The sequence below is a fragment of the Podarcis tiliguerta genome (genome assembly GCF_965153285.1).
Source record: "Podarcis tiliguerta genome assembly, chromosome: 6".
Taxonomy (NCBI): domain Eukaryota; kingdom Metazoa; phylum Chordata; class Lepidosauria; order Squamata; family Lacertidae; genus Podarcis; species Podarcis tiliguerta.
Genome location: NC_139539.1, coordinates 20,182,932 through 20,210,640, shown reverse-complemented (window position 1 = coordinate 20,210,640; position 27,709 = coordinate 20,182,932). Strand labels below are relative to the sequence as shown.

At 41.7% G+C, this 27,709-nt stretch overlaps 1 protein-coding gene across 2 annotated transcripts; it reads left to right on the top strand.

Annotated features, from left to right (window-relative positions):
* The first annotated feature begins 639 nt into the window (after nucleotides 1–639).
* CSE1L (chromosome segregation 1 like) lies at nucleotides 640–27,709 on the top strand. Of its 2 annotated transcripts, none has more exons than XM_083446796.1 (25): nucleotides 640–834; nucleotides 3,317–3,412; nucleotides 5,228–5,370; nucleotides 7,126–7,227; nucleotides 8,512–8,657; nucleotides 8,821–8,911; nucleotides 9,451–9,558; nucleotides 10,492–10,584; nucleotides 11,401–11,568; nucleotides 11,661–11,790; nucleotides 13,431–13,496; nucleotides 14,580–14,782; nucleotides 15,773–15,857; nucleotides 16,757–16,818; nucleotides 17,824–17,960; nucleotides 18,337–18,440; nucleotides 18,689–18,786; nucleotides 19,716–19,866; nucleotides 20,276–20,484; nucleotides 21,691–21,788; nucleotides 21,957–22,042; nucleotides 22,629–22,710; nucleotides 24,701–24,847; nucleotides 26,163–26,394; nucleotides 27,211–27,709. In XM_083446796.1, exons 2-25 carry the CDS (start codon nucleotides 3,328–3,330, stop codon nucleotides 27,298–27,300), a joined length of 2,916 nt encoding a protein of 971 aa, XP_083302922.1. In that variant the 5' UTR covers nucleotides 640–834; nucleotides 3,317–3,327; the 3' UTR covers nucleotides 27,301–27,709. The 2 variants fall into 2 exon arrangements, with proteins under 2 accessions (XP_083302922.1, XP_083302923.1); XM_083446797.1 differs by having other exon boundaries at nucleotides 752–1,654; nucleotides 1,701–3,412.

Genomic DNA, 27,709 nt, shown 5'->3' with positions numbered 1-27,709 from the left:
AGAGAGGTTGGGGTTGGCCTAGGGCGTGATTGTTTGCTTGTGATTGGCTGTGGTGATCTTTGTTTTCGTGTGTGCTCATTGGAAGGACAGATCGTGAAGCTGAGGCTCCAATACTTTGGCCACCTCATGAGAAGAGAAGACTCCCTGGAAAAGACCCTGATGTTGGGAAAGATTGAGGGCACAAGGAGAAGGGGACGACAGAGGACGAGATGGTTGGACAGTGTTCTCGAAGCTACCAACATGAGTTTGACCAAACTGCGGGAGGCAGTGGAAGACAGGAGTGCCTGGCGTGCTCTGGTCCATGGGGTCACGAAGAGTCGGACACGACTAAACAACAACATTCATGTACAGAGCAGGGGCAGAAGTTCAAAATGTGATGATGACATTATCATAAACCTTTACAAGGTGTCCCCGTACGTCCCGCTCTGCCTTCCACCCACCCCTGGGTTAGCCTGGGTGAACCGATGTGCACCAGCAGAACGAAGCCAAAGCCGTCACCCAGCTTCCGGGCGCGCCGCCGCCCTTCGGCTCTCACCCTCCCGGGCCAGGCTTGAGCCAAGCCGCAGTGCCTTGTGGGAAACCGCTGAGCAGGGCGAAGCCCATTGGCCCGCCCGGACTGGGCAGGCTCGCGCTCGGGATTGGCTGGGGCCTTTCGAGGAGGCGGCCGCTGATTGGTGCCCGGCGGGAGGAGGAGGGGAAGAGGCCGCTCGGCGCCCTGCGTAATTCGGTCACTACGTCGCCGCCGCGCCCTCTCGCCGAGGTTTGAATGTGAAGCGGAGGAGTTGCTGTCGCCGCCGTCGCTGCTAGTCGTGCTCTCTCAAGGGGTCCCGTCAGGTGAGGCCGGGCGCCTGAGCGGCGGGGGTCCGGAGCTCTGAGTCGGGCAGGGGGGAGACGGCGGAGCCCCGAAGGGAGGCGGCCGCGGTCCGCCTTCCCCGGCCCTCGGGTGGCTCTCGGCTTGTGGGCCCAGCCGAGGGAGGGGGCGCACCTGAGCATGCTGCGTCTGCCTCGGCCCGCCCCTCCGGGGCTGCGCGCGCCCCCCGTTGGTCCATGAGCCTAGCCCGTGACGAAAGCGCCCTGTTGATTGGCCACCGCAGCTGCCACTCCGGTGGGCGAAATAACGAGGTGGTGTGATCCGAATATACTTTCAATCACTGTCTCTCCGTTGCCATTTCCCACTTCATGGTATTAAGGCCAAGCCTCTCTCCTCGCGGACTCAGCCCGGAGGCCACGAGACTGCCACATGCTGCGGAGGGAGCGGGATTTGTAGCTCCTGGTTCCCTGGGTGTAATGAGCGGGTGCCAAGCAAGGCTTAGGCTGCAATCCTCTGCGTGCTTTTCCTGGGCATGAGCCCCACTGAATGGAGCTGGGCTGACTTCAGAGTAAGCTGGTAGCTCTAGAAAGATGTGATGGGTCTCAAGCTCATGCGGAAATAGGGTGTTTCCTAACCTGACTTGGAGGAGACTTGCGGGTGTTCAGTGGCGAGGGAAAGCCATTCTGCACGCGTTCAGAGGTGATTCTTAGGTGCTTGCATGGAATGTTACATTTCAAAGGATTTCCATAAAATTTTGTGGTAATTTTGCATGACATATTTTTTCCACATTGCAAATTAGGAGTTGAGAAAGAATAATGGCCACTTCCTGAACTCACAGCGCAGGCTGTTTGTAAAGGTTAATTTTGCATTAAGTTAGGAAGCAATCAAGGTAATCAACATACTGGTAAATGGTATGAAATAGAATATGTTTATATCTCCCAGTATTATTTAGGAGATGTGCAGTAGCATTTTGTAGCTGTGAAACTGGGTTAACAGCGGCTGGATCCTCCTTATACAAAAATGGTTTCTTAAGCAGTGGGCGGACCTTCTCTAGGAAAATGTTTGTAATTGTAGCTAGAAGTTTTAATCTGTCGTGATGGGTCTGGGGTGAAAACACACATCATGGCCTTCACAGTATCAAACAACCTGTGTGGAAACTAGGTCAAACCTGAGCCATGCAACTGCAACAAGTGGATACTTTTGACACTTCCTCTATAGGTACCGCTCAGGCGGGAAGGTAGACGGTGTTTCCGTGTGCTGCTCTGGTTCGCCAGAAGCGGCTTAGTCATGCTGGCCACATGACCCGGACGCTGTATGCCGGCTCCCTCGGCCAATAAAGCGAGATGAACGTCGCAACCCCAGAGTCGGTCACGACTGGACCTAATGGTCAGGGGTCCCTTTACCTTTACTTACTATAGGCAGTATCTAATTATGTCCCAGTTGGGCAGTACCTCAGTAGCTTTTTCAGCAAAATTTAACTGTTACAGTGAGTGGAGTCTAACAGCCCCTGCACCATATGGAAAATTCTGTGTTTTTTACCACTAGTGTTCAAGCTTGTCAGTAAACCAAGAAACTTGATCCATGGAAGAGACACTGGAGGGTCACCCTTGGTTGCCTGATTAACCACCTCATGCCTCTAACAGGCCATGTATTGAGTTAGCCATGTTCATCATTTCTTGCATTATCCATCAGATCCATACATTCACACATGATGTGCCCTCCTCTTTGCTCAACTGTTTATTCTTGGTCCCATGACTCTCAGTAGATCAGTGATCAGCCTAGAATTCAGGAGGAGAGTTCAATGTTCCAACTGGGCTGTCAGTTCCAGAGTTTCAGAAGAAGAATGAGAGTATAGTGACCTTTCTGTTGCCCAGTTGCGCAGGAGAGGAAATTCTTGTTGATTCCAGAAGCCTCTCAGTATTATAATCAGTTGTCAATAATTGTCTGTGAGTACATGTGTGTGAATGATCACTTTGGTTCCTGATTTTGTGCGATGGTCAAGTATGTTGTATGTAACTTATCTAAAACGAAAGAAGAGGAGGAGGAGTTTGGATTTGATATCCCGCTTTATCATTACCCTAAGGAGTCTCAAAGCGGCTAACATTCTCCTTTCCCTTCCTCCCCCACAACAAACACTTTGTGAGGTAAGTGGGGCTGAGAGACTTCAAAGAAGTGTGACTAGCCCAAAGTCACCCAGCAGCTGCATGTGGAGGAGCGGGGAAGTGAACCCGGTTCACCAGATTATGAGTCTACTGCTCTTAACCACTACACCACACTGGCTCTCGAACTGTATGTGTGCACCTAGAGGTTTTCATACATGCCTGCAGGGTTTTTTCTTCTAGTGGTTGTTCCCAAGGGTTCCTTGACTTTCCAGAGAGATTTTTCAGAAGGCAAGGGGAACAAGTATAACAGGTGGTTCAAAAACATGTAGCAATATACAGAAACTTTGCTTATGACTCTTGTTCTTGTTTCTCATTTTTATAGAATTTTTTGTTAATTTTTTAGGTTCTGCAGTTATGGAACTGAGTGATGCCAATTTGCAGACTTTGACAGAATACTTAAAGAAGACACTTGATCCTGATCCTGCCATAAGGCGTCCTGGTAAACAGTTTAAAAATATGAAATTTGAGCCTGCATTGAATGGTGTCTAGTGATAGTTTGACCCAAAACATTATAAGATCTGTTTATAGTCATTTTCTGGGTTTTTCAGAATCAATGGTAATGGCCCAGAACATAGCTTTTCAAACTGTTGGAACAACAGTCATTAATGAAAAAGAAAACTACTGGATTTTTTTCAATAGGTTCTTATCTAAACGAGCAGGCTGACTGAAACCAGTATGTGTCAAAATGAGACCTCTTTTTACTTTCTGTCACTTTAAATGCAGATCAGTTGTGTGGGTGGGATGGCTGACCCCTGGAAGCCTCATGTGACAGTTGGACATACATTCTTTTTTTAAAAAAGTTAGGAGGTCCATCTGTATGCTTTTTGAATTGCAGTCAAGTTACTGATTATTAGATGCAAGTTGGCTTTAATCTTGCTGCAATCAAAGCTGCCTGACGGATCAGTGAATACTTTCTGAGTCATATTAACTGTCCATGGTTCCATTCTGAAATCTGCCTTTGAGGTGATGGGGCATGATGCAAAGAGAGTAGGTTGCATTGAAATCTGAAATCAGATTTGAAGTTGAAGTGAACTGTTTAAGCACTTCACGTCCCTTCAGCTTCATTAGGCATGCCTTACTTATCTTGATTATACCCACAGTCTCACTCAGGATAGTAAATGTGAATTCAGGGGGTCCTGCTTAGGCAAAGTAATTGTGGAAATCTCAAGAAAAACCAAACTAATTTCAAAAAGACTAGAGGAGGGGAAATGTGTATTTTGCACATTTCTATTTATTAGCTGTTCAGATAAATTAGTGATCTCTGCATGCTTATGTTTGAGTAAGCCCCATTGAATATACTGGGATTTGCTTCTGAATAAATATCCGTTGAATTGCATTGAAGGTCAGGTCCACACTGTGCTGACCTCTACTGGCGGTGCTGTTTTTGCCTAGTGGAATTGTTGACTCCCCCCTCCCGCTTTTAACAGCAGATCAGGCCAAATCTCACACAGCTTATGAAACTGCTCTCACAACAGGCTTGTCATGCAGCATGGAGAGCTTCTGTACAAGAAACATTAAGTCTAAACATCTGTTGGCTGTGTGGAACTAGTTATGTGGTTCTTTGAATCCAAAACAGTTTATTAACACTGCAAAATATAAATAAGTAAATATGTATAATATTGGTGTTCAACTGTTAAATTTTACAAAATACGTAACTATTTCATCAAATTACTTCCCATCAGTTAAATTGGGTCTTCCAGTACTAATTCTTGCTGTGAATTCCTCATTTCTGGAAAACCTTCAAACTACTATATGAGTCAAAGTTTTTCAGTAAAATGAAGAGGAGAGGCTTAATATTTTTTGTCTCTTTGTTATTCACAGTTATAACATGCAGGTTAAGATGACAGTCCAAACTGGGCTACCTTTTCAGAAATTGTGAAGATACAGAATTTAAGAGCAGCTTCCTGATCTGCATCAAAAATGATTTGCAGTTGCCATATTGCAGCTGTTTAATAATTGTGGGGTTGCAAGTACTGTCATAGAAATATTAGGCGATATCCAACTAAGTCATACTCTGTGTAGGTCAAGTAACAGTAGCGGTATTGAACAAGTTGGTTGTGAATAAAGTAAATTGATTTCAGTGGATCCACCCTAAGTGTGGCTTAGTAGGATACCATCCATTAATAGCCATTTCTTCACTGTATCATTCTAAACACCGACTTGGTATTGTATTAAATGGTGTTAAATGTTTGGAGTTTAGACTGTGGAATAGCTAAGCTTTTTGCTAAATTCATTATATTTAAATGTTTTATAGCGGAAAAATTCCTTGAGTCGGTTGAAGGAAACCAGAATTACCCACTGCTACTTTTAACTCTACTGGAGAAGTCCCAAGATAATGTCATCAAAGTCTGTGCCTCTGTCACATTCAAGAATTACATTAAAAGGAACTGGAGAATTGTAGGTATTTTATTTATTACAATTGTACTATGATAGCGTGTTTCCTTGTAAAGTAAGTGGTTATGAATAAAGTAATGGGAACACTTGTGAACTAAGATGTTGCAGGATGATTATAGACATCAGATTTGGTATTATGGTAAGCTACTGAAGGGAATACCAGGGACGTGGGTGGTGCTGTGGTCTAAACCACAGAGCCTAGGGCTTGCCAATCAGAAGGTTGGTGGTTCGAATCCCCACGACAGGGTGAGCTCCCGTTGTTCGGTCCCAGCTCCTGCCCACCTAGCAGTTCGAAAGCACGTCAAGTGCAAGTAGATAAATTGCCAGAAGCGGCTTAGTCATGCTGGCCACATGACCCGGAAGCTGTACGCTCCCTCGCCTATAGAGCGAGATGAGCGCCGCAACCCCAGAGTCGTCCGCGACTGGACCTAATGGTCAGGGGTACCTTTACCTTTTACCCCTAAGGCTACCTTCAGAAACAGGTATCTATTCTTCCAGAACAACATACTATTAGTACACTTATTTACTGAAGGGAATAGTGATTTTGTATCTGAAATCCCAGGTTAACCGTTTCTTTGGTTGCTTTGCTAGTTGCAAGGATCCACACGTTTGGACTTGCTTTACTAGCCAATCCTTTATTGGTGTCCTTCATTGTCTCCTCCCTTCCCCAAGTTCTGTGGCACCTACAAATAACTTGAGAAAGGTACGGATGATGGTGCTTGAATTTGGCTTTTGCAGAAAACATTACAAATGCCTTGTTGTTACTATCTTCTGCAAATGAGCTGTGGAAAGAAAAATGAGAAGTAGAGGAAAGAAAAAGAATAATTTTTTCTCTCTCACAGTCAGGATTTTTGAGACAGTACAGTGATCTTGATAGATGAGAAATAGTTCTCACTGGTGAACTGTTGAATGAATTTATTACACTTCCTACCATGTTACCCTTTTCTGATTTGGTTACTTTCATTAGAATTGGTGTTTTAATTTTTATAACTTTGAACTGTATCTGCTTCAGATCTCCCAACTATTGATACTAATTCATTGCAACAGGAAATTAGGACACTTAATCATAACTGAATCAAATGGTCCACTTTGAGGTTAATATTTATTATTTTGAGGATGTTCCAGAATCTGCTTTAAGGGATTGTACTCGGTTACTCTTCAGGTGCTTTTTCATCAATGGGTTTAAAAAACGTTGAAAAATAACGTCATATAAATAGTTAAATCATAAATTTGGAAAAGTATCATTTTACAGCTGCAGTTATTGGCACAGAATCAGGAATTGGGAAGGTAGCTCCTTTCTCATGGAGCATTTGAACCTGTGAAGACGATAACTGAGGCAGCGGGGGTGGAGTGGGGTGGCTATAAGCCGGCAGTGGATGCTGCACCATGGCAACCCCTGCAGTTGCTGTTTAGTTTGATGATGGAGAACACTGATGCAGTGACCAGTTTATTTCAGATGGAAGTGGAAACAGAGCACGAAATGAAACTCTGCTTCCTGGTGTCAGCAAATTCCACCCATCTCGCCTGATGCATCCACATGCCAGTATGTAGTGTTTACAGCTGAGCTGTTGTGATGCAGCTGGTTGTGGTATATTGTATGTCTCATTGGCGGTATGCACAGGAAAATATTTCCTGGGCCCAGCATGTTTCAGAACAAATGTGTAGCGTTTGCTTTTTCCTGAAAGCTTACAACTTGCTGCAAAAATTCAAGTATCTCGAGATGTTATGATACTAGCTCAACTAACATTTTGTTCCTAGATTGAAGATGAACCAAACAAAATATGTGAAGCCGACAGGATAGCCATCAAAGCCAACATAGTACACCTAATGCTTAGCAGTCCAGAACAAATTCAAAAACAGGTGAGGTGACAATGAAGAAAATACCCAGAAGTCAGCTTATTTCAACAGGGAATTGTTTTGTGCTGGGAGACTGATTGCGTTAATATATGAAATTTTGTTTTAAAGTGAGAAGCAATAGATACATCTAAGGGCGGATGAGTTGCTTTGTTTCTAGTTTGTGTCAATTTCACGCATGTTGGTTCACAAGTCTGTCTATAACCTGAAAAAAAATCAGTATGAAAATTGGTTTTTAAATATCTTGCCCTAAAATAAGTGATTTTTGGTGCATTTTGGTATGTTGTTTTGGTTGAGAATTGCATTACAAAATTTAGGGAAGTGTGAAATCTGAAGGATAAGTTTGTTCTGATTTGTATTGCTATTAATATGTATTCCTACTATTCATATTATATGTATCTTATACGAAAAGAAGGGAAACTGCTATTAAGTTTTTTATTGGAAATAAGATGAAACCTGCATTAACATTTCAGAAGTGTTGGGTTTTTCCCTTCTCAATTTTAGCAAACATAGCTGATATGGTGAAGATAAAACATGTGATTACAGATGTTCCATTGAAGCCATGGGTGGGAATCCTATGAGAACATTTGGACAGATTTTAAAAGCCACGAAATAGTTAGGCAATGTGTGAAACTACCCTAGTATGCCAGCTGAATTTCCCATATGCAGTGTCTTGTTCTAGTTTGATATACAGGGTGAGTGGGGAAAAGGCAACTAAATAGGCCCACTAGTGCAATAATTTCTGCTTGAGCACTGAAACTTCTTCTTTCTCCTTGCCCTCCATGCACCTCCCCAGTTTGCTGTAGATGGTCAAGGGAACCCCCATAAAAGATTTGAAGGGTTGGGGGGTCAGGGAGAAGAGAAGGAGAAGAAATTCATTTGCACAGCCAAAAGTCTTTGCCCTAGTGGATCTGTTTTGTTGGATACCATCCTTAGTGGCATATTCTTAAGGCAAAATGAGCCAGGACACTGAATGTGAGTCTGCCAAAATGGTAGCTGTACATGCAATTCCCCCTCCATAGTATCTTGTACCACTTTCATGATTTCACATGGTCCACTGTCCTATCATGCTGCCATTGACAGTGGGGTGGGGAAGGGGGAAAAGTTGTGGTGTCATGAATAAGATCTGCTAGATACTGCAGAGAGGATCAGGGAGGTACACATGCACCTGCTTTTGTCACTGGCAGTTGCATACTTTGCATGTAGACAGCCTGTCTTGAGTTTACTGTAAGGTGGTTGCTTATCTCCATGCAAATATCTACATAATGTTTCTGTCTCTCTCTGTCCTAGTTAAGTGATGCTATCAGCATAATTGGTAGAGAAGACTTCCCTCAGAAATGGCCTGATCTGCTAACGGAGATGGTGAATCGCTTTCAGAGCGGAGACTTCCATGTTATTAATGGAGTTCTTCGTACAGCGCATTCTTTATTCAAAAGGTAGTGGGTGAATTTCCAAGTTCTGTTTTGAAAGTAAAAGCACTCTGCTCTAGCAATAATGCCTTTCAACTGCTAACTTCTTTCTTTTGCTTGGCTCTAGTTTTCAAATTGATAGAAAATGATCATGCAAATTAAATAGTTCTGGTTTTCCTTCATTTGTCAGGTATCGTCATGAGTTTAAATCAAATGAACTGTGGACAGAGATCAAACTTGTTCTTGATGCTTTCGCACTTCCCTTGACAAATCTCTTTAAGGTACAGTGTTGTATTTGAAATATGGAATTGATTTATATACCTTCTGTGTAATGTCTTTTTTTAACTTTACAGCCAACATAAAGCATTTTATGTTGACTTTTATGAAGTTCCTACTTCTGTCCTAGCTGCTGCGATAGTCAGATATATAAGGTGAAGAAGATAAAGTTTGAACTAAAATCTTCCATGCTTACTCTGATCGTTTTTAAAGAGGATGTGTTAGCACCCTATAATATGCTGTTTATTAATAATTGCAATATGTTTATTAATAACATTATTAAAACAATGCTATTGGTGTTCAGACCTCTCTTTTTTAGGCTGTGCCTTTTTGTTTTGTTGCTTTTATATTTTATTGATGTTTTAGCTTATCTGGTTCTGTACATATATTGTGCTTTTAATAGAAAAGAGAAATTACATTTAGTTGACTTTGGATGAGAGGCATGGATTTGTGGCATCAGTGAGCTTTCACAGAAGTGGAACAGTATTGGCAAGTGTCTGAATAGATTTTGTTGGTGATTGCTATTAAAATTGCTCTTTTCCAGGCCACAATTGAGCTTTGTAGTACTCATGCAAATGATGTCAGTGCTTTGAAAGTACTCTTCTCATCTCTGATTCTGATTGCTAAGCTGTTCTACAGTTTAAATTTTCAGGTAAGCCATCTTTTACATGCTCTTCTAGTGGATAGTTCTGATCCTGCAAGCAACTTTCTGTATAGGAGCAATTTCACTGATGGATAACTGCATGATTAAAAACCTCGGTGCTGCTAGCCAAAATTCTTGATGGGTTTTGGAGATGCAAGCAAGTTTAAAAGTGCAAGTATCTGGCCAAATGTCAGTGCTCCATAAGTGTGCTAGGATAAGTTGTTTGTTAGAGCTTTAACAAATCTAAAGTAATGTGCATGTAACCTTTTAGTATAAGAAGCTTGGCTTTTCAGATTTGGATTCAGCGCTGATTATTTTTGGTAAGACTGGATTTGATCAAAGGTTGTGTCAGGAGACAAAAGAACAGAGGGAACGATAGCTGTTGACAGACAGAACCTCTCAAATTTAGGGGTTATAAACCTACTTAAGTTTAATTAAGTCAAAGGAAAGGTATGTGCTTCTTGTTTTTTACTCTTCATAGGCATAATGGTAGGCCAGTAAATAAAGAAGCAGGGCTTACATGCATCTGTTACTAAGACTAATGTGGTCCTCAGTGACCCTTAATTCTGGGAACCCTGGGTGAGCAAAACGGATCTGACATAATAAGCTGCAGTTCCATTGCCTTGAAGCGCTGTCAAGCCGTAAAGCAAGCTGGTTGTTACACAGCTCCTGCTATGCTGATTGAAAACTGAGGAGAAGGTTGATGAGCTACACACGTTAAAAGCTACAGAGAAATTGACTTGGTTTGTGTCTCTTGGGCTTTGGATTTCCTTTAGCAGTTGAAAATTATGTTTCATACCTTCTCTTTTTTTTAAAAAAAGTAATTCTGTATTTCTTTGAGCAGGTCGCATGCCAAAATAGACAGGAAAGTATGCTTCTTAAATAAGCAATTACCTAATAGAAAAATAACTACGGATGTGGATCTACTTCTCTATTTTGTAGGATCTTCCTGAATTTTTTGAAGATAACATGGAAACTTGGATGATGAATTTCCATAATCTTCTAACTTTGGATAACAAACTCTTACAGACAGATGTAAGTAGCAACATAAAAGTGGGATCGAGAAGCTGTCGCGCTCCAGATGCTGCTAGACTAAAACTCATCCCTGATCATTGGTCATGCTGACTTAATTTGATGGAGTCAACAAAATTTGGAGGGTCACAGTTTCCTCTTCTCTGGCATAAAATCTTTTGGAAAATTTCTGTGTAATGGGAAAGGGAATTCAGAACTCCACTTGAGCTGCAAAAAAGGAGCTTTCCTGGGTTCTGAACTGAAATTGCAGTAGCTCAAGTAATTCTGATTTTTGTCATTCTCTTGGAGGGAAATTGTGGAGCCAGTATAGGAAAAATTAAAGGTAGATGGTAATTTTCTCAAATAAAAAATTGTGTCCCTTTGTATAACATATCATAGCACTGGGTCCATATGTTGATAGTGGTAATTCTCTTGTCATGGTCATATGTGATGACTGGGCAATGAGAAATTGGCTTTGGAAGAGGGAAATGCTACCAAGCCTGCCCTCGGATGAGCATCTAGTTAATCTGACCTCACTTTCTGTTAGTGTTTGGGAACATTTCTCCATCCAGACTAGGATTTTGGCTTTGGGCAACACAAACTACTTGGGGAATTGCTTGGCTGATTTTGGAACCCAGTTGGGACTTTTACCCTAGATGATGCACTTAGGCATGTGTTATTGTCCCGTTTTCATCCCCTGAGCCTCCTGACCATTCTGCCCTCCTCCTGCCTCCAAATCCCCTCCTTTCATTTACTTTACTTGCTGCTTTGGCAGATGTCAGGGGTACTAGGAGACTACATTTTCCAAATACGTTGGTGGTGCTTCTTTTTTGTTGCTAGGATGAAGAAGAAGCTGGTCTGCTAGAGCTTTTGAAATCCCAAATTTGTGACAATGCAGCTTTGTACGCCCAAAAATATGATGAAGAATTTCAGCCTTACCTGCCCCGTTTCGTCACAGCAATCTGGAATTTATTAGTCACAACAGGGCAAGAAGTTAAATATGATTTGGTAAGTGACTCTCTTCCATCCAGCTTGAAATAAATGAACCTTTTTTTAGGTCTTCTTCAGATTATGCTCATTTTGTGTTTTCCCCCCCGCAGTTGGTAAGTAATGCAATCCAGTTTCTAGCTTCGGTTTGTGAGAGGCCCCATTATAAGCACCTGTTTGAAGACCAGAATACACTGACAAGTATTTGTGAAAAAGTCATTGTTCCCAACATGGAATTTAGAGGTAAATATTTCTTTTCTTAAAAATCTTGATTAAAATTTCCCAGGAAAGCAAAAATTGAGTTTTTAACAATGAGGGCTTTAGAACTGGCACAGTAGCCAAGTAATGGACTGTATTTGTGGCCATTTGCGTTCAAGAGGTTTGCAGCATGGTTTTGAGAGGCATTTTCTGTTCTGCACTCTCAGAACTGCACTTCCCTTTTATATACCGTATTTTTCACCCTATAGGACGCACTTTTTCCCCTCCAAAAATGAAGGGGAAATGTGTGTGCGTCCTGTGGGGCGAATGCAGGCTTCGCGACCTCTTTGCAAGCAGCGGGAGCCCAGCGCTGGGCTCCCGCTGCTTGCGGAGAGTTGCCTGCATGCTGAAGCCTGCGCGCGCTGAGCTCAGCGCGTCCAGGCTTTGAGGACCTCTCAGCAAGCAGCGGGAGCCAGCGCTGGGGTCCCATGGCTTGCAGAGAGCTGCCTGTTTGGGGGCTGGGGTCGGGGGAAGCTCGGGCTTCCCTCGCCCTAACCCCGCGCCTGGGGGGGGAAAATAATTTTCCCCCTTTATTTCCCCCCCAAAGAAACTAGGTGCGCCTTATGGGACGGTGCGTCCTACAGGGCGAAAAATACGGTATATGTAACATGTATGTCCATCAGAGTTGGGGAACTTCTGTCACTCCAGCTGTTGTTAGACTGCAACTCCCACTATTTCTGACCATCGGTCACGCTGGGCGGGGCTGATGGGAGTTGGGATTCCAGCAGTATCCAGAGGGGTACAGGTATCCCATCCCATCATGAGTGACTGAAGTAACTCATCAGTTTGGAAGAGTTGAGTTCCTCTTCCACCAGTGCTTCTAGCTCAGTTTAATCTGAGTGTAGTACACTGCTTTTACATTAATTGGATTTTCCGCTGTCTCTGTCATGAAGTGGCTCATACGTAATGCCAAAGAAAGTTTTTGTACTGAAATGAAATCTTTCAGTATCTCAAACTGATTTCCAGTCTTAGTTTGCTGGGCCAAGTACAAGCTATAATTTTGGCAGTTCAGATGAAATGGTAAATCGTAGTTTGCCTCAGATGATGAAAGAAGTCAGGGAATCATCATGTCTAAGAAGAGGCTGCTTCAAAGCTTGTTGTTAAAGATTTGGCTTTATGTCTGAAGCAGCCCAACAGTGAAAATCCGCAGCTACTCTAAGCTATCCTCAATATTTTGTCATACAGAGATATACATTGGTTGTGATCAGGATCTAAAGAGCATCTCATGCTAATGGAATCTTTTACTTTTTGCCTTTGAAGACTAATGCTATACCATAAGCTGCTGCTTCTGGAAATCTCTCTGTTTCAAAACTAATTTGCTGTGCAGTATGGTGCAGGGTTGCTATTTAAAGGAGGAGTAAACACCATGCATGGCGTTATGAAAATAGTTCCACAATGTAATTTGGACCCTGGCCTGAGTATTCTAGATGAGAACTTTATTTACTACTCTCATTTAAAATACTGATGGTTCACGAACTCCCATTGCCTTGATCATGGTACCTTCATAAAATAGAGCCCAATAATAGGCGATTTAAATTTATTTACAAGCATATGCTATATTAAAATAAATGTAGTTTGTATATCATGGCTGATCCTTTACATGTTTGTGGACTGCTTTTCTGCAGCTGCTGATGAAGAAGCCTTTGAAGATAATTCTGAAGAATATATCAGAAGAGATTTGGAAGGATCTGGTAAGCAGTTCTATACTGGGTGTATAATGGCATTTGAGAACTGATGCAGTTTTCTGAAGTGTTGACATGTGCATAAGTACATGCATTAATTGTCTTCCCTTGAATAGGCATGCATTCGTAATAGGGTTAAAATATTTCTTCCCTCTGGGATTCAAATATGTAATGGTGTGGTTTTTTTGCGCTTGTCCTGTGATTCCATGGATGAGCACATTTGTTGGCTATTGGGGGTGGGGGTTCATCTGACAAGCCTTAAGGCAATTTTGCTTGCTTTAAGGGTTACTTGTTTTTGTCTTGCTTTTTAGAAGTTGCTGGTGTATTACTGCAACACTAGAAGGCCTAGCACTACATCAGATTAAATGGTTGTTGCACTTTATTTATCCAGTGCCTAAAGCCTTCTCCTACTGAAAGCTCAGCCTCCACTCCTGAGTTACTTCCAACAGATCTCTATGAAGTTCTTCTTTACATCAGCCAGAATTTTCTTCTTGTAGCTTTTCACACCCTCTCTTCTAATGTATAGTCTGTTTCTATGGAGTACCAAAGAAGCAGATGCATTTGGGTTGAGTGCTTCACATACTTCGTACTCAAAAGTCTCAGTTATATATGTGCACACTTGGAATTTAAAACCCATTGAACTCTGGGACTGAGAGTTTCTTCTGAGCCTTTGAGGGCCACATGTTGCAGGGAGCAGTCATTCTTAGTGAACCATTTGTTCCCCTTGTGATCTTAAATTGCTGACTGTGTCAGGATAAGTTTTATAGTATCCTAAACTATCCTTTAAATAGTCCCAAAATTCTTCTGAATTTTATTCTACTTGTGTTTTGATGCTATGGCCCTGCAGTTTTTGCTTTCATTTATATTCATGAGAGTCAATATTTTGGCAGATTTTGTAATTCTGCATTCCTTAATACCACTAGCGTGATTTTTATGAATAATAATAGAGAAGCCTATTTTAGCAAATTGCTCTGGCCCTGAAGCACAGCAGGGTGAATCCAATTTAGCCAGTTTGCAAGCAGAGCTTCAAAATGAAGAAACATTGTTTTAATATAACCCATAATGCACCTTGTTTTTATCTCTGCCTTGCAGATATTGATACCAGACGCAGAGCAGCCTGTGATCTTGTAAGAGGGTTGTGCAAGTTTTTTGAAGGACCTGTAACTGGGATCTTTTCTGGTTACGTTAACTCTATGCTGCAAGAGTATGCAAAGAATCCATCTGTCAACTGGAAGCATAAAGATGCTGCTATTTACCTTGTAACGTCTTTGGCATCGAAAGCTCAGACACAAAAGGTACTTGTTTGCATTTGACTGTAAACACAGGGTACTATAAATTGAATACCCATCCAGACCCGTTTCCTTGGGGAGAAGAACCATTATTTAATAGTAAGCACTCCGTGGAAGAGCATTCTTGACAGTAATGACATGTTTATGACCCACAGACTTTTAGATATATAAAATTGACTTTAGAATAGTTTATATAAAGTAGGTCAACCCATGAGCAAAATTTGGTATTTGCCCTGGGAACAACCTCTGCAGTCACTGCTTCCAATTTTGTTGCATTCCCACGCATGCCGCCTTGGAAGTATGCTAATGTAAGTGTTCAAGGATTGGATTGCTATGGTTTAACAATCTCTTCTAGGCTTGGCAAAATTTTGGGGCAGGGACTTCAGCACTCGATGTAACTATAAGAGGTGGGACATATGGAAAATAAAGTTTCTGAACAGGGGCCCAGCTTTATAATTTTTGGTGTTTTGGGGATAGCCATGTGCTGCTCTGTTCGAATGGGACATTTCCATTTTTACAAACAATTGAAATTAGAAGTACTGATTACGTTACTTCATTGATTTAGAGTACCTCTACAATAAAAACCTAAATAGTGTGGGTTTGACATAACAATCATGAGCATATTGAGAATTAGCTTTTTTCAGGACTATGTTTGCAATATAGGCTTTTTCTATCAAAGTTGTGTTTTTTACATTTTAGAAGACATGGCATAAAATGTATTGTGGTTAAGCTACCTTTCACTTGCACCTTTCATAACTATATTAGATATCTGAAATAGACTAACCTATTATCTTATAAGTAGAATATAAGAGTATTCATTCCTTCTCCCATTCACAATCCAATGCTTGAAGCCAAAGTATATACAATGAATACTTACAGAAATTGCCAGATATCATTCCCATGCAAACTTCATTAGTGTGTAAATGGGAGCCTCTATAAACCAGTCCAGCAATTAATATTGTTTATGATTATTTTATCGCACTTTTTTTGTCCTAGCATGGAATAACACAAGCCAATGAACTTGTAAACCTGACGGAATTCTTTGTGAATCACATTCTACCAGACCTGAAGTCTCCTAATGGTATGCTTAGAATTCTATATTAAACATCTGTAACACCAATAAATGTAAACGAACATGGGAATAATTTTGGATCTGTGTTGTTGTGTCATGCAGGGAAGACATGGGCATAGATAACTAAAATAGTCATAAGATCTCTTTAATTTCTTACCAGGCTTTAGTGGATTGCCTTGTATATTGCATTTTTGTAGATGCACACCTGGTATCGGTGGGCAAACTGTCCAAGATCCTGGAAAGCCTCTGCCACTCAGAGTGGCCTGGGGTGCGGGACCCTTATCGGCTGAAGATTATCAAAGCAACCTTTCAGGGGCCACATGCAAGTCGTGGGCAGGGCCAACGACAAACGTGGGCAGAGCAATGAATGCAGATTTTGCCTTTATACAATAAACTAGTTTGTATGCATGTCTCACACTCCTCTCTGTCCTCTGTGTAGGCAAGCAAGAGCCATTATCGGAGTTCATGGGCACATTCCAACCAGGGGGAGAGGGAAAAGTTGGGGAGGAAGTGTGTCTTGTGTACAGTGTCAGGACCTTATGTTCCCCACTGTTTGAGTTGACAGTATTTGTCAAGGTGGACCAGTGTTCTGACATAGTAGAAGACGGCTTCCTGTGTTCTTAATGTGGGTCCAGAAATTGAGGATGGCTGGAGTTATTTTTTTGAAGTTGGGTGGGGTAATGGGTATGGGGACAGAACAAAGGAGAGCCAAGTGAAGAGCATATTTGTGTGTGTGTCATTCTGCAATCTTGTCTCTCCTTAAGCTTGAGACTGTCAGTGGGAATCTTTATTCTGTTGATAAATTGTGGGAATATGCTGTGAAATTTGAGGGACTTTGAACTTCTATTATATATCTAATTTTGTCTATATGGTAACCGCATAAGTAACTAGTATTAACTTTTTGGCAGTGAATGAGTTTCCCGTGCTTAAGGCTGATGGTATCAAGTACATCATGATTTTCAGGAACCAAGTAAGTTGTATCATCATTCAGAGTTCTTAACATCCAGCTGAAATTGTTTGATAGACTATTTTTTGTGTGGGGAAAAATACTGCAAATGGTGTACCTAGAACTGTACTAATTGTTTCACAATGTGGTATCAGTACTTCTGGAAAATAACATAAATTATTTTAGGGTACCCCACCCCCATTTTAAAACCTCCAATTCTGAAAAAGTTACAGTATACAGATGACAAAACCCTTTCCCTGGAATCCAGTGATCAGATCATAATTGATTTGGGGAAGATTCTCTAATTTCATACTTTATGTTTCTTAGAACAGGTACAGAAAGTGCTCTTGTTTTCGTGTGTGTGATATCTTTTAAAATCTTCAGCTATGCAATCTTCTAATATGCAAAACATTCCAAAAGTCCATGGGACAGCATCCCGGGGACCATAGGATTTCATGAGCCTCAGTTTCTGTGGCCTCCTGGAAACCTCTTTGTTGTGGCTGCAGCAGCCTCCAAGGCTGTCCCTCTACTATCAGTGATTTGGCTGTAAGGAGGTAAAAAGGGACATGTTGGGGGCACATGAAAGAGAGGCTTGGGGTCCATAGGCTCCAAAGATCTCTTGCTTCCCCAGCAAGGGAGGGGAAAATTGCTGGCTCTAGAGCAGCTGTGCTTGTTTTTCCTCTCCCACACCCAACACACGGTGTCTGCAGTTGCTGCCGGCAGTTCTTCCCCCACAGATTCCCCCACCCACATTGAATTGCTGTGGCTAGGAACTCTTACTTGACCCATGACCTTGGTTTAATAGATTATGCACAGTAATTTTTAAAAAAGCTTAATACAGGTATGGCTGCACAATGTATATATACCTCATGCAGGAAAGTTACAGTGGTCTGCTTAAATAACAATTGCAATGACCAAAACATTGTAATAACAGATGGAATGTTTCAGTCCATTGTTTCTGACCTAATTCTTCCAAAACTGCTTGGTACTTGCTTCTAAAGCATTTTTACCTATGTGTCTATTTTGTAGGTACCCAAAGAACAACTATTGGTTTCTATTCCTCTCCTAATCAATCATCTTCAAGCAGAAAGCATTGTAGTTCATACTTACGCAGCCCACGCTCTTGAAAGGTTATTTACAATGAAAGGAGCTAACAACACTACACTGTAAGTTTATGTTCAGGTATATATATGTTACACTCATCTATTCATTGATTTCTTGCCGCTCTGGCTATATCCCTCACTGTATATGGAGAATCCTAAATTGATGAAACCACACACGTGTATTTATTATGCTGATTCTTTCATTTTCTAAAACCAGAGTTTTTAGCTGATTTCCAAGTTGACTGTGTTCCAGAGGCACTTGGAAATGAGTTGGCCTTCTCCATCTCTCTGTCCCTTGCACTGTCATACTCTAGGATTTCATATGTTCTTGCATTCCCTCTGGTGTCCATTCAGGATTGGTAAGACTCTCCAAAGTAGAGGATCTTGATGAGTCATTGGAAAAACATTGGTGATAATCAAACACTCTTTTCCTCTACAGGATTACGGCTGCAGAGATGGCACCATATACAGAAATGCTGCTAACGAACCTTTTCAAAGCACTGACACTTCCAGGGTCATCAGAAAATGAGTATATTATGAAAGGTAAGAGGCTACATTTATTAGTTCAAATAGTTACCCTCAAATTTAAACCACTTTTTCTATCTTAGAGGTTCTCCCATTAGTATTTTTGAATGCGGTGCTACGTGCCTATATAAAACTTAATAAACAAAGTTCTTATCTTGGATGCAACCTACAAGATCTAGTATTTTTATGCAAGGAAAAAAAGGTAATGTTAAGCTTAATGTTGCTGTTGTTTCTGCATTCAGTAATATAAATCTCTGAATTTCCAGCTATCATGAGAAGCTTTTCCCTACTTCAGGAAGCCATAATTCCCTACATCCCTTCTCTCATCACTCAACTCACACAGAAACTGCTTGCTGTCAGTAAGGTAAAAAAGAAGATACTATTGCTTTCTTCTGTTCCCCTTTTCTCGACCTGATTTAGAGGTTCACTTTTTGTCACTTGTGTTGATGTAATTCCTCGCCAATTTAAAAAATAAAGCTTGCTTGAATCCTTGTTAGGGAACCAAATTATGTGGGGGGGGGGGAGGTACTCACCATGATCCCAAGATCTACTGGGCACACAGTGGATCTGCGCACACAGTGCTGCTCTGGGCTTGTGTTTATGGACAAGAGCTATTGAATACAACTTTATTTTAACCTTAGGTTTTCTCTTACTTATATCACTGTATCTGCATTTTAAAAGAATTCTATTGAATTTTTGTAGAGGCACATCAGGAGATTCCACTGAATACTACAGAACAAATGTACATATAAAAGCATAGCCAAAAAACCCCCAAGTGTGTCTGCTGAATAAAATTAATAGTTAATAAACATCAAAATATTTTTTCACTGTGTTTACATGTAATTTCCATGCAAGTTAAATGAGGATCTAGTAAGTTATAGTAAAAATTGTGATTGGAACTTGCATGGAAGCATTTAAGCTTGTCATGTGATTTTTCTTAATATATAGTTGTACGTCCACTATAATTGTTGTAACTTTTAATCTATACGGTGAAAAGTAACTTGGTAGTCAGAAGCGTGTTGATATTCATCTAAGGCGGCCTTGGGAATTCAAGAGGAGATTCTAGCCAGATACAAGCTAAATATGGCCATTTTCAGATTTTGAACTGATTGGAGATTGGAGGAGGCTCATGTCAGAGGTTAACTGTTTGCTTTCCTATGGTGTGAGTAGAATTATCATGTTTTAGGTAATGATAGTTGCACTGAAAGCAACTTCTTGCTTTTTAGTTTAAGTAAGAATCTTATCAGTGACTTTGTGGTGTTCACGTCTTCTTTTTTTCCTTTTCCTTTTTAGAATCCAAGCAAGCCTCACTTTAATCATTACATGTTTGAATCAATTTGCTTGTCAATAAGGATAACTTGCAAAGCAAACCCCACTGCTATTGGAAGCTTTGAAGATGCTTTGTTTATGGTGTTCACAGAGATTCTGCAGAATGACGTGCAAGGTAAAAATAAAACATGATCTGGCTTATTTGAAATATGGTATAAGCAGTGTCTGCAGTTCAAGTAGCCATTATTTATCTAATTGAAAATATACCTATTTACACCTTTTTATATTTGGCAGATTTACATATGACCACCCATATCTTCTTACCTTTATGTAAGCCAAAAGAAGAAAAATCTTAGTTTGTGTGGCTATATTCATTTATTTATGTTATTAGCCCACCCTTACTCCAATAACCTCAGGGTGCTATAAATGGTGGTTTCTCATTCTCTGAGGAGGTAGGTTAGACTGAGAGTTCACAACCAGCTCAAAATCACAAAATGCTCCTTTGGATTATACTGTAGGTATCAGTATTTGCACACATGAATACACCCTCCTGTCGCTTATAAACTGTCTTCCCCTTTCAACAGAATTCATTCCATATGTGTTTCAAGTGATGTCTCTGCTTCTCGAAATGCATAAAAATGACATCCCATCGTCGTATATGGCCTTATTTCCACACCTGCTTCAGCCAGTCTTGTGGGAGAGGTCAGGAAACATCCCCCCTTTGGTGAGACTCCTTCAGGCCTACTTGGAGAGAGGTGCCAGCACGATAGCAAATGCCGCAGCTGACAAAATTGTATGTATACACTGATTGCATTGCTTGATTTCTAAAAGTGTGTGTGTGTGTGTGTGTGTGTGTGTGTGTGTGTGTGTGTTTCATAAAAAAGAGGTTGGAGACCCTCTTCTGTGTTAGTAGATATGAGAAAGAATGAATTATCTTTTACTCACCCTGGAAATCCAAGTTGTTAATTCAAGTTAGCTTGTGAAGTTACAAAACTTTATTAGACTCTAATGGCTATCACTAAGGGGAAAGTCTGCACCAGACTGCGATCCTAGAAGGCAGAATTCAAAGATGCTATGCATATGCTTCATTGTAGAAAACGACACATTTTGAATGTATTATCTTGAGCAAGTTTCTTTTCATGTTGGAATGGATTCAGATTTGCTCCTCCACAAATGGAAATGCTGCTTTCATTCAGAGAAGGAAATGAGATCCACCTGAGGCTCCCCTACAGCCCTCAGAGCCACTTTCATTATGTTTGGGAATGGAAGTCTTACTGACTTCAGATTTTTGCAGACTGAAGAGATTACTGGCTGGGTTTCCGTTTAGAATTCTCATAAAGATGCCAGCCCCCAAAAGCAGCCCTTCCAGTCTGTTGGAGAGTGCTGGTTTGCTCATGTCCTCTTATGGGCTTCCCATAGAGGTCTGGGTAGCTAATCAGGGAACAGAATGTGGAACTAGTTAGGTCTGATCCTGCAGGACTTAAATTCTTAATCTGCACTTGATGCTAGGCATTTGTCACTTACAGAGAATGAATGGCTATATATTTTCCCTGTTGTTTCTAAGCCATGCAAGCTAGTTACATAAGCCATAAAATTATTAGATGAGCTAGATACTTCTTTCCCATGAAAGCAATACTTTTCAGTAGTGCATTCAATCTATCCTAGCACTGCTGAATACCCAGCTATGATCTGAAATTCCTGAATAATCTTAACTCAGTTTTTTACCCCATTGCTAGGCAAGTTTAACTAGGCAGAGTTAAATCAGTTCCCAGACTCATTGACTGTTCTGCTCTGGTAGTCAGTTACATCATAATTCCATTCTGGGTAGATTTTGTAGCTGCCAGATCATTTTACTGTTAATAATTTGCTGGCATCTGTCTGTCTTGGGAGACCACAGAGGAGTGCACCTTTGGAGGTGAGGTCAAGCTGTTGGAACGTTGCAGCGCCTGCTGTGACTGTGGAGGCCGATGCAAAACTTTGTGTTTTCCTTAATTTACAGCCTGGACTTTTGGGTGTGTTCCAGAAACTTATTGCCTCTAAACTTAATGACCATCAAGGATTCTACCTTCTCAACAGTATTATAGAACATATGCCCCCGTGAGTATGAACATACCAAATTCAAGTAATTTTGCTGCTATTAGTTTGCATTATTGTAGATCTCCCATTGGATGTACTCAAAATATGCCAAAAGAAAGTTAAGAAATAGTACACTCAAATGGCCTACTGGATTGATTAACCGGTTTCAACGTATTTTTGTCTTTCTAGTGAATCCATTGATCAGTACAGGAAACAAATTTTCATCCTGTTATTCCAAAGACTTCAGAATTCCAAAACAACAAAATTTATCAAAAGTAAGCTATTTGTTTTATGGCTGATAGATTTGGGGAAGAACTCTGCCCTGAGGGGCTTAGTATGCTTTGGATCAGAATAATCATCACTTCTCTTTTGATTTCATTTCAAAGATGGCAATACTTTGTGTTGCGTAACGTTCAGGTTATGGCCGTGGCAAACCCAGAAGTGGGTTTGCCGCTCGCACGTGCGCACAAGCGGTCCTCTGGTTATGAAATTTTTGGGATACAGCCGGGACTCCGGAACGGATCCCATTCATAACCGAAGGTACCACTGTAAAGGGCATATTGGTCAGAGTAACAGGATTTGGAGGCAAAGAGAGAAATATTCATTGAAGCTTGAACTTTGTGTCTACCTAGTATAAGAGCTGGGTTGGTGGGGATTTGTGATGGAGTTGGTCCCTCTGCATAACAGCTTTGCCAGGTGGGTCCTAGAGACCCTGTGAAACCAGCAAAGAAGTTTTGTCGACAGATAGCAGGAAAGATACAGATGCTTATTCACTGTGATTTTATAGAAGAGAGAGACACATATTAATACTGTTATACGTGCTCTTTTACAGCTTCTGATTCATTCTTCTTCTTTTAATAGGTTTCTTAGTCTTTATCAACTTGTATTGTGTAAGATACGGAGCAATAGCACTTCAAGAAATATTTGACAGTATACAGCCAAAGTTAGTATCTTTTTCTTTTCTTTTTTAGTTTTATTTCTATTTCTTACTATTACAATTCTATCCTGCCTTTCATCTCAGTTCTCCTGCTCCTCATTTTATTCTCACAACAACCCTGTGAAGTAGGTTAGGCTGGGAGGGGCTGAATGGCCCAAGGCCACCCAGTGAGCCTCATGGCCAAATGGGGATTTGAACCCTGGTATTCTGGGGGCCTAATCCAGCTCTGCAGCCACTGTACCACACTGACTGCACCAGGCTATGCTAGGGATAACTGATAGCTGTATTTTCAGGTATCATTCTGTTTCCCAGGAAGAAGGCAGCGGAGCTGAAAGTGGATATGAAAATATATTATTTGTTTGTTTATTTATTAAATTCATATCCCACCGTTCCTCCCAGCAAAGCCTAGGGCAACAAAACCAATTGACCCCCTCACAAGTGGCTAGACTTCATAATTAATTTGGTGTCATCTTGCAATAAAGGCCTGACAGTTATGTGCTTTAATTCAAGGTGGCAAACTGTAGAGGAAGAACCAGGAGCAGTCACCCTTTTGAAAAGTTGTTTCGGCTGTGAACTGTCCTTAGATCTATGCGTATAGGGTGGCATACAAATTTAATTAATAATAATAATATAACTACCGTATTTTTCGCACCATTGGGCGCACCGGACCATAGGGCGCACCCAGTTTTAAGGGGGGGGGGGAAATCAAGAAAAAAATATTCCCCCCCCCCAGCCCCAAAGAGCAGCGTACAGGCTGCACACAACCTCTCCCTGCCAGAGGGGTTGCGCACAGCTATGGAAGAAGGCAAGGCAGCGAGCGGGATGGATCCCGCTCGCTGTTTTGCCTTCCCCTTTAGCTCCGTGCAGCCTCTCCTTGCCGGGAGACGCTGTGCAGGGCTAAAGAATCCATAGCCCCGTGCAGCCTCTCCTTGCAGAGGGGCTGCGCGCTGCTATGGAAGAGGGCAAGGCAGCGAGTGGGATCCATCCCGCTCGCTGTTTTGCCTTTCCCTTCAGCCCCGTTCAGCCTCTCCCTCCCGGGAGAGGCTGCGTGGGGCTAAAGAATCCATAGCCCCGTGCAGCCTCTCCTTGCCGGAGGGGCTGCGCGCAGCTATGGAAGAAGGCAAGGCAGTGAGTGGGATCCATCCCGTTTGCTGTTTTGCCTTCCCCTTCAGCCCCGTGCAGCCTCTCCTTGCCGGAGGGGTTGCGCGCTGCTATGGAAGAAGGCAAGGCAGCGAGTGGGATCCATCCCGCTCGCTGTTTTGCCTTCCCCTTCAGCCCCGTGCAGCCTCTCCCTCCCGGGAGGGTGGGAGGCTGCGTGGGGCTAAAGAATCCATGGCCCCGTGCAGCCTCTCCTTGCAGAGGGGCTGCCGCTGCTATGGAAGAAGGCAAGGCAGCGAGTGGGATCCATCCCGCTCGCTGTTTTGCCTTCCCCTTTAGCCCCGTGCAGCCTCTCCTTGCCGGGAGACGCTGCGCAGGGCTAAAGAATCCATAGCCCCGTGCAGCCTCTCCTTGCCGGAGGGGTTGCGCGCGGCTATGGCACAAGCCTGCATTCGCTCCATAGGACGCACACACATTTCCCCTCAATTTTTGGAGGGGAAAAACTGCGTCCAATAGAGCGAAAAATACGGTACTTTGGCTGCAAAGGAAGATTCTTTGTTTGCACTTGCAGCTTTAATTCAAGATGGCAAAGGAAGGCTCAGGAGCAAACTCTTAAGTATGCCCTCATAATTTGGTACTTTTTGGATTTGGCACCTTTTCTCTGTCACTGTTCAGTCAGAAATGTTGAGCCCTCTTAATGCTCTTCTCTCATGGTATACTGATTAAGCCAGGAACTCATAACACACCATTTCCTTGGTAATGCTCAGTGGTCTGCCTGATTTGTGTTCAGATTTCTGAGTCAATGGATCTCTAGCCTCTCTAATTACCTGTACTTGACCCAATAAATGCATTAGGTGGATACTGCAAGATTAAATGGGTTTCTTTTGGCACTTAACAGGATGTTTGGAATGGTTTTAGAGAAAATCATAATACCAGAAATACAGAAAGTATCTGGGCAAGTAGAAAAGAAAATCTGTGCCGTTGGTATCACAAAAATACTCACAGAATGCCCTCCTATGATGGACACAGAATACACAAAGCTGTGGTAAGTGCAGTTACTTCTTTCATAAAGTTTATTATTGAAAGGTAGAACTTCTAAGGATGAAGAAGAAATTCCTCTCTTAAAAAAAAAAGATTTCTATCTTACCCAGGGAATATGCTAGTTTTTGCTTAAACAGTTGCAACAGAGATATTTGCCAAAGGAAGGAATCTCTCTGTTGGCCTCTCCCTCCCTCCATTGCTTCCATTCCTATTTCAAAAAAATGTGCTGGCCAAAATATGCTGTGCTGTTAGGAATAAGAGGATAAGAGTTCCAACTTGGGGGTGAGAATTCAGTCTTGCTGTGTCTGAAAGAATTTAGGGGATCAGTTTAGGGACAGTGTTTTCAGGATACAAATCTTGCAGAATATGTGTGTGTGAGGTCAGGAAGCACATGCAATTTAGCATAGTTCAGAGTAATGAAGTTTACTAATGATATGTAACCAGAATATGTTACCGCATTATGTGTTATTAATATGGGCTTCTGGTCAGTATCAGTGGAGAAGACCTCAGCAGTTAAGCCCTCTGCTTGTTTTGTGTCCACCATTCACTGTCCCCACCTAGCACTTGAGAAGCAATAGGTTTGGTTGTATATTCCTCTTTTGAAAGTGGTTTTCCCATGCACCTCAGTCAGGGAGCAAAAGTATTAATAAGATATAAGTTCTCCTGTTCTAGATTAAGACAAACAACAACAACAACAACAACAACAAAATCCACATTGCCAAGTCAGGAGCAGGAGTGACTAGAGCTTGAATTCTTGTGTGAGCAGAAGGTGGGCTGGAGTGCAGCTGTCAATAAGAAGTGTTCCCGGCAGGAACCGTTCCAAATAAGTTGTTATTAGTTTTCCAATATTCCTCCAATAATAGCCAAATTATAACAATATCAATGAATTTGGCAGGAACAGTTCCAGGGGCATTTATACCAAGGCAGTGGTTATATTGTAGAGGAAATATGAATTATAAGGAAAACAAATAAATGTATGGAGCATAATGGAAACAAGAGCAAGTACATTGTTTTCCTTGGACACCGTCCAAAATAGAAGAACAGCCAGAGTATGGACAGGCTTTTTCCAGTTTTTCTGAATGCTTGTGCCATTCCATTGCCAGTTTCTGCTCTGGCTCTGATAACTAGATCCAGGTAGTCCTCTGCCTAAGGAATATTCTGATGCTGAAAATTGGCTGTTTTCTGTGGTGGTTTGAAATGGTTTGCTGTAACATATTGTTTTTGTGCTACGCCTTTAAGATTTTAATTTTCGTAAGTTGTTTAGATTCTTTTGCAGCGAGCAACGAATAAGTCCATTAAATAAAAGGTTTTCTCCATAGGACACCCCTTCTTCAGGCCCTCATTGGTCTCTTTGAGTTGCCTGAAGATGATACCCTTCCTGACGAAGAACACTTCATTGATATAGAAGACACGCCAGGGTACCAAACTGCATTCTCCCAGCTTGCCTTTGCTGGGAAAAAAGAACACGATCCAGTGGGCCAAATTGTGAACAATCCTAAAATCCATCTTGCACAGTCTCTTCACAAGTTATCAACTGCGTGTCCAGGCAGAGTAAGATTGTGTGGCTGTAATCTAGTGTGTGTGTGGTGATATGAATGTGGGGAATCGTTTCTCTCTCCTGAGTCTGTTCTCTTATCCTAGAAAACGCAGTGTGTCAAAATTGGAAGATTCCTTTTTTGACTGCTATCTTGAATGAACGTGCTCATAATCGCACTCTGTCGAAATCAGTTGTGCTGATTTTGTAGATGTGTTGGGGACTGGGGTGCCAGTCTTCTGCAAGAGCGATTTCTAAAGTGTGCTTCACTTTCAGATTATCTGGTTCTGATATGGCTTAATTTGTCAAACTCTAGTCAGCAACTGGATGGTTACTTGGTTGTGGCATTGCTCCAAGCACCAACTCACCAGGTAGAAGGTGAAGAGATGTGTTCATAACTGTCCACCTAGCTTCATGCTGGTTGGACTAACTGGATAACCACATACATGATTCCATCTTTTTCCCTTTCCTTGCATCCAAAGTTAACCTCCCTCAGTCCTGGCAGCATTGTACCCTGCCCCCGTGGTTTGAGGGACTAGGGAGTTTTACAAGTGCCCTTGGTCCTTATTGGCTAGAAGCAGATTCAGGCTCTGCTAACTCTGCGCAGTGTTTGCAGCAACGGTACCAAAGTGTGTAGATGCAGGCAATAGCTTAAGTGCTGACTGCAAAACGAAGCTATAATATGAAAGTATACGCTGAGATGCACACAAGTCAATTAACGCATTAGGATTTGGAGAAACTAAAATGTTAAAACATTACTGAATGCCTGCATGCTTAAAGTACTGTAATTTAGATGCATACTAATAGTGCCACTCGTATCTTTTGTTTAAAAGGTTCCCTCAATGCTGAGTACTAGCCTGAATGCAGAAGCTTTGAAATTTCTTCAAGGATACTTACAGGCTGCAAGTGTAACATTGCTCTGACCTCTTTATTTTGAATGGGAGAATTTCAAAGTTGCATCAAGGAACGCTGATATTGACTGTTCTAAACAAAGCTCGGACAAGGTGAAACGAGTTGCTACTTCGAAAAACACATCACTGAATTACTGCTTGATACAGAAGCTGAATGATACTTCGTTCATGTGGTCATAGGTAAAGAAGCAAGTGACTTTCCCATTCCCAGTTTGCTTTCAAAGGGAATAGTAATAGGAGTTTATCATTTGGGATTGATTGAAGTTCCACATCTGCAGTGTTTGGGTATCATTTTAAAATGTATAGAGTACTGGATGCAAACTCATGTTGTCACTTATTTTTTCCAGTTTATTGTCATTTGTATTTCTTTTGTGTCTCAAAAAATTTATCTGAATTGTGAATAAATAAGCTCTTGTTTAAA

Bases quoted from the DNA above. Each gene is read 5' to 3' on its own strand.
- CSE1L (XM_083446796.1), top strand. From the start codon at position 3,328: ATGGAACTGAGTGATGCCAATTTGCAGACTTTGACAGAATACTTAAAG. The intron at 16,819-17,823 runs GTAAGTTGTATC...TCTATTTTGTAG, and splicing joins TCATGATTTTCAGGAACCAA to GTACCCAAAGAACAACTATT. The intron at 22,043-22,628 runs GTAAGCTATTTG...TTCTTTTAATAG, and splicing joins AACAACAAAATTTATCAAAA to GTTTCTTAGTCTTTATCAAC.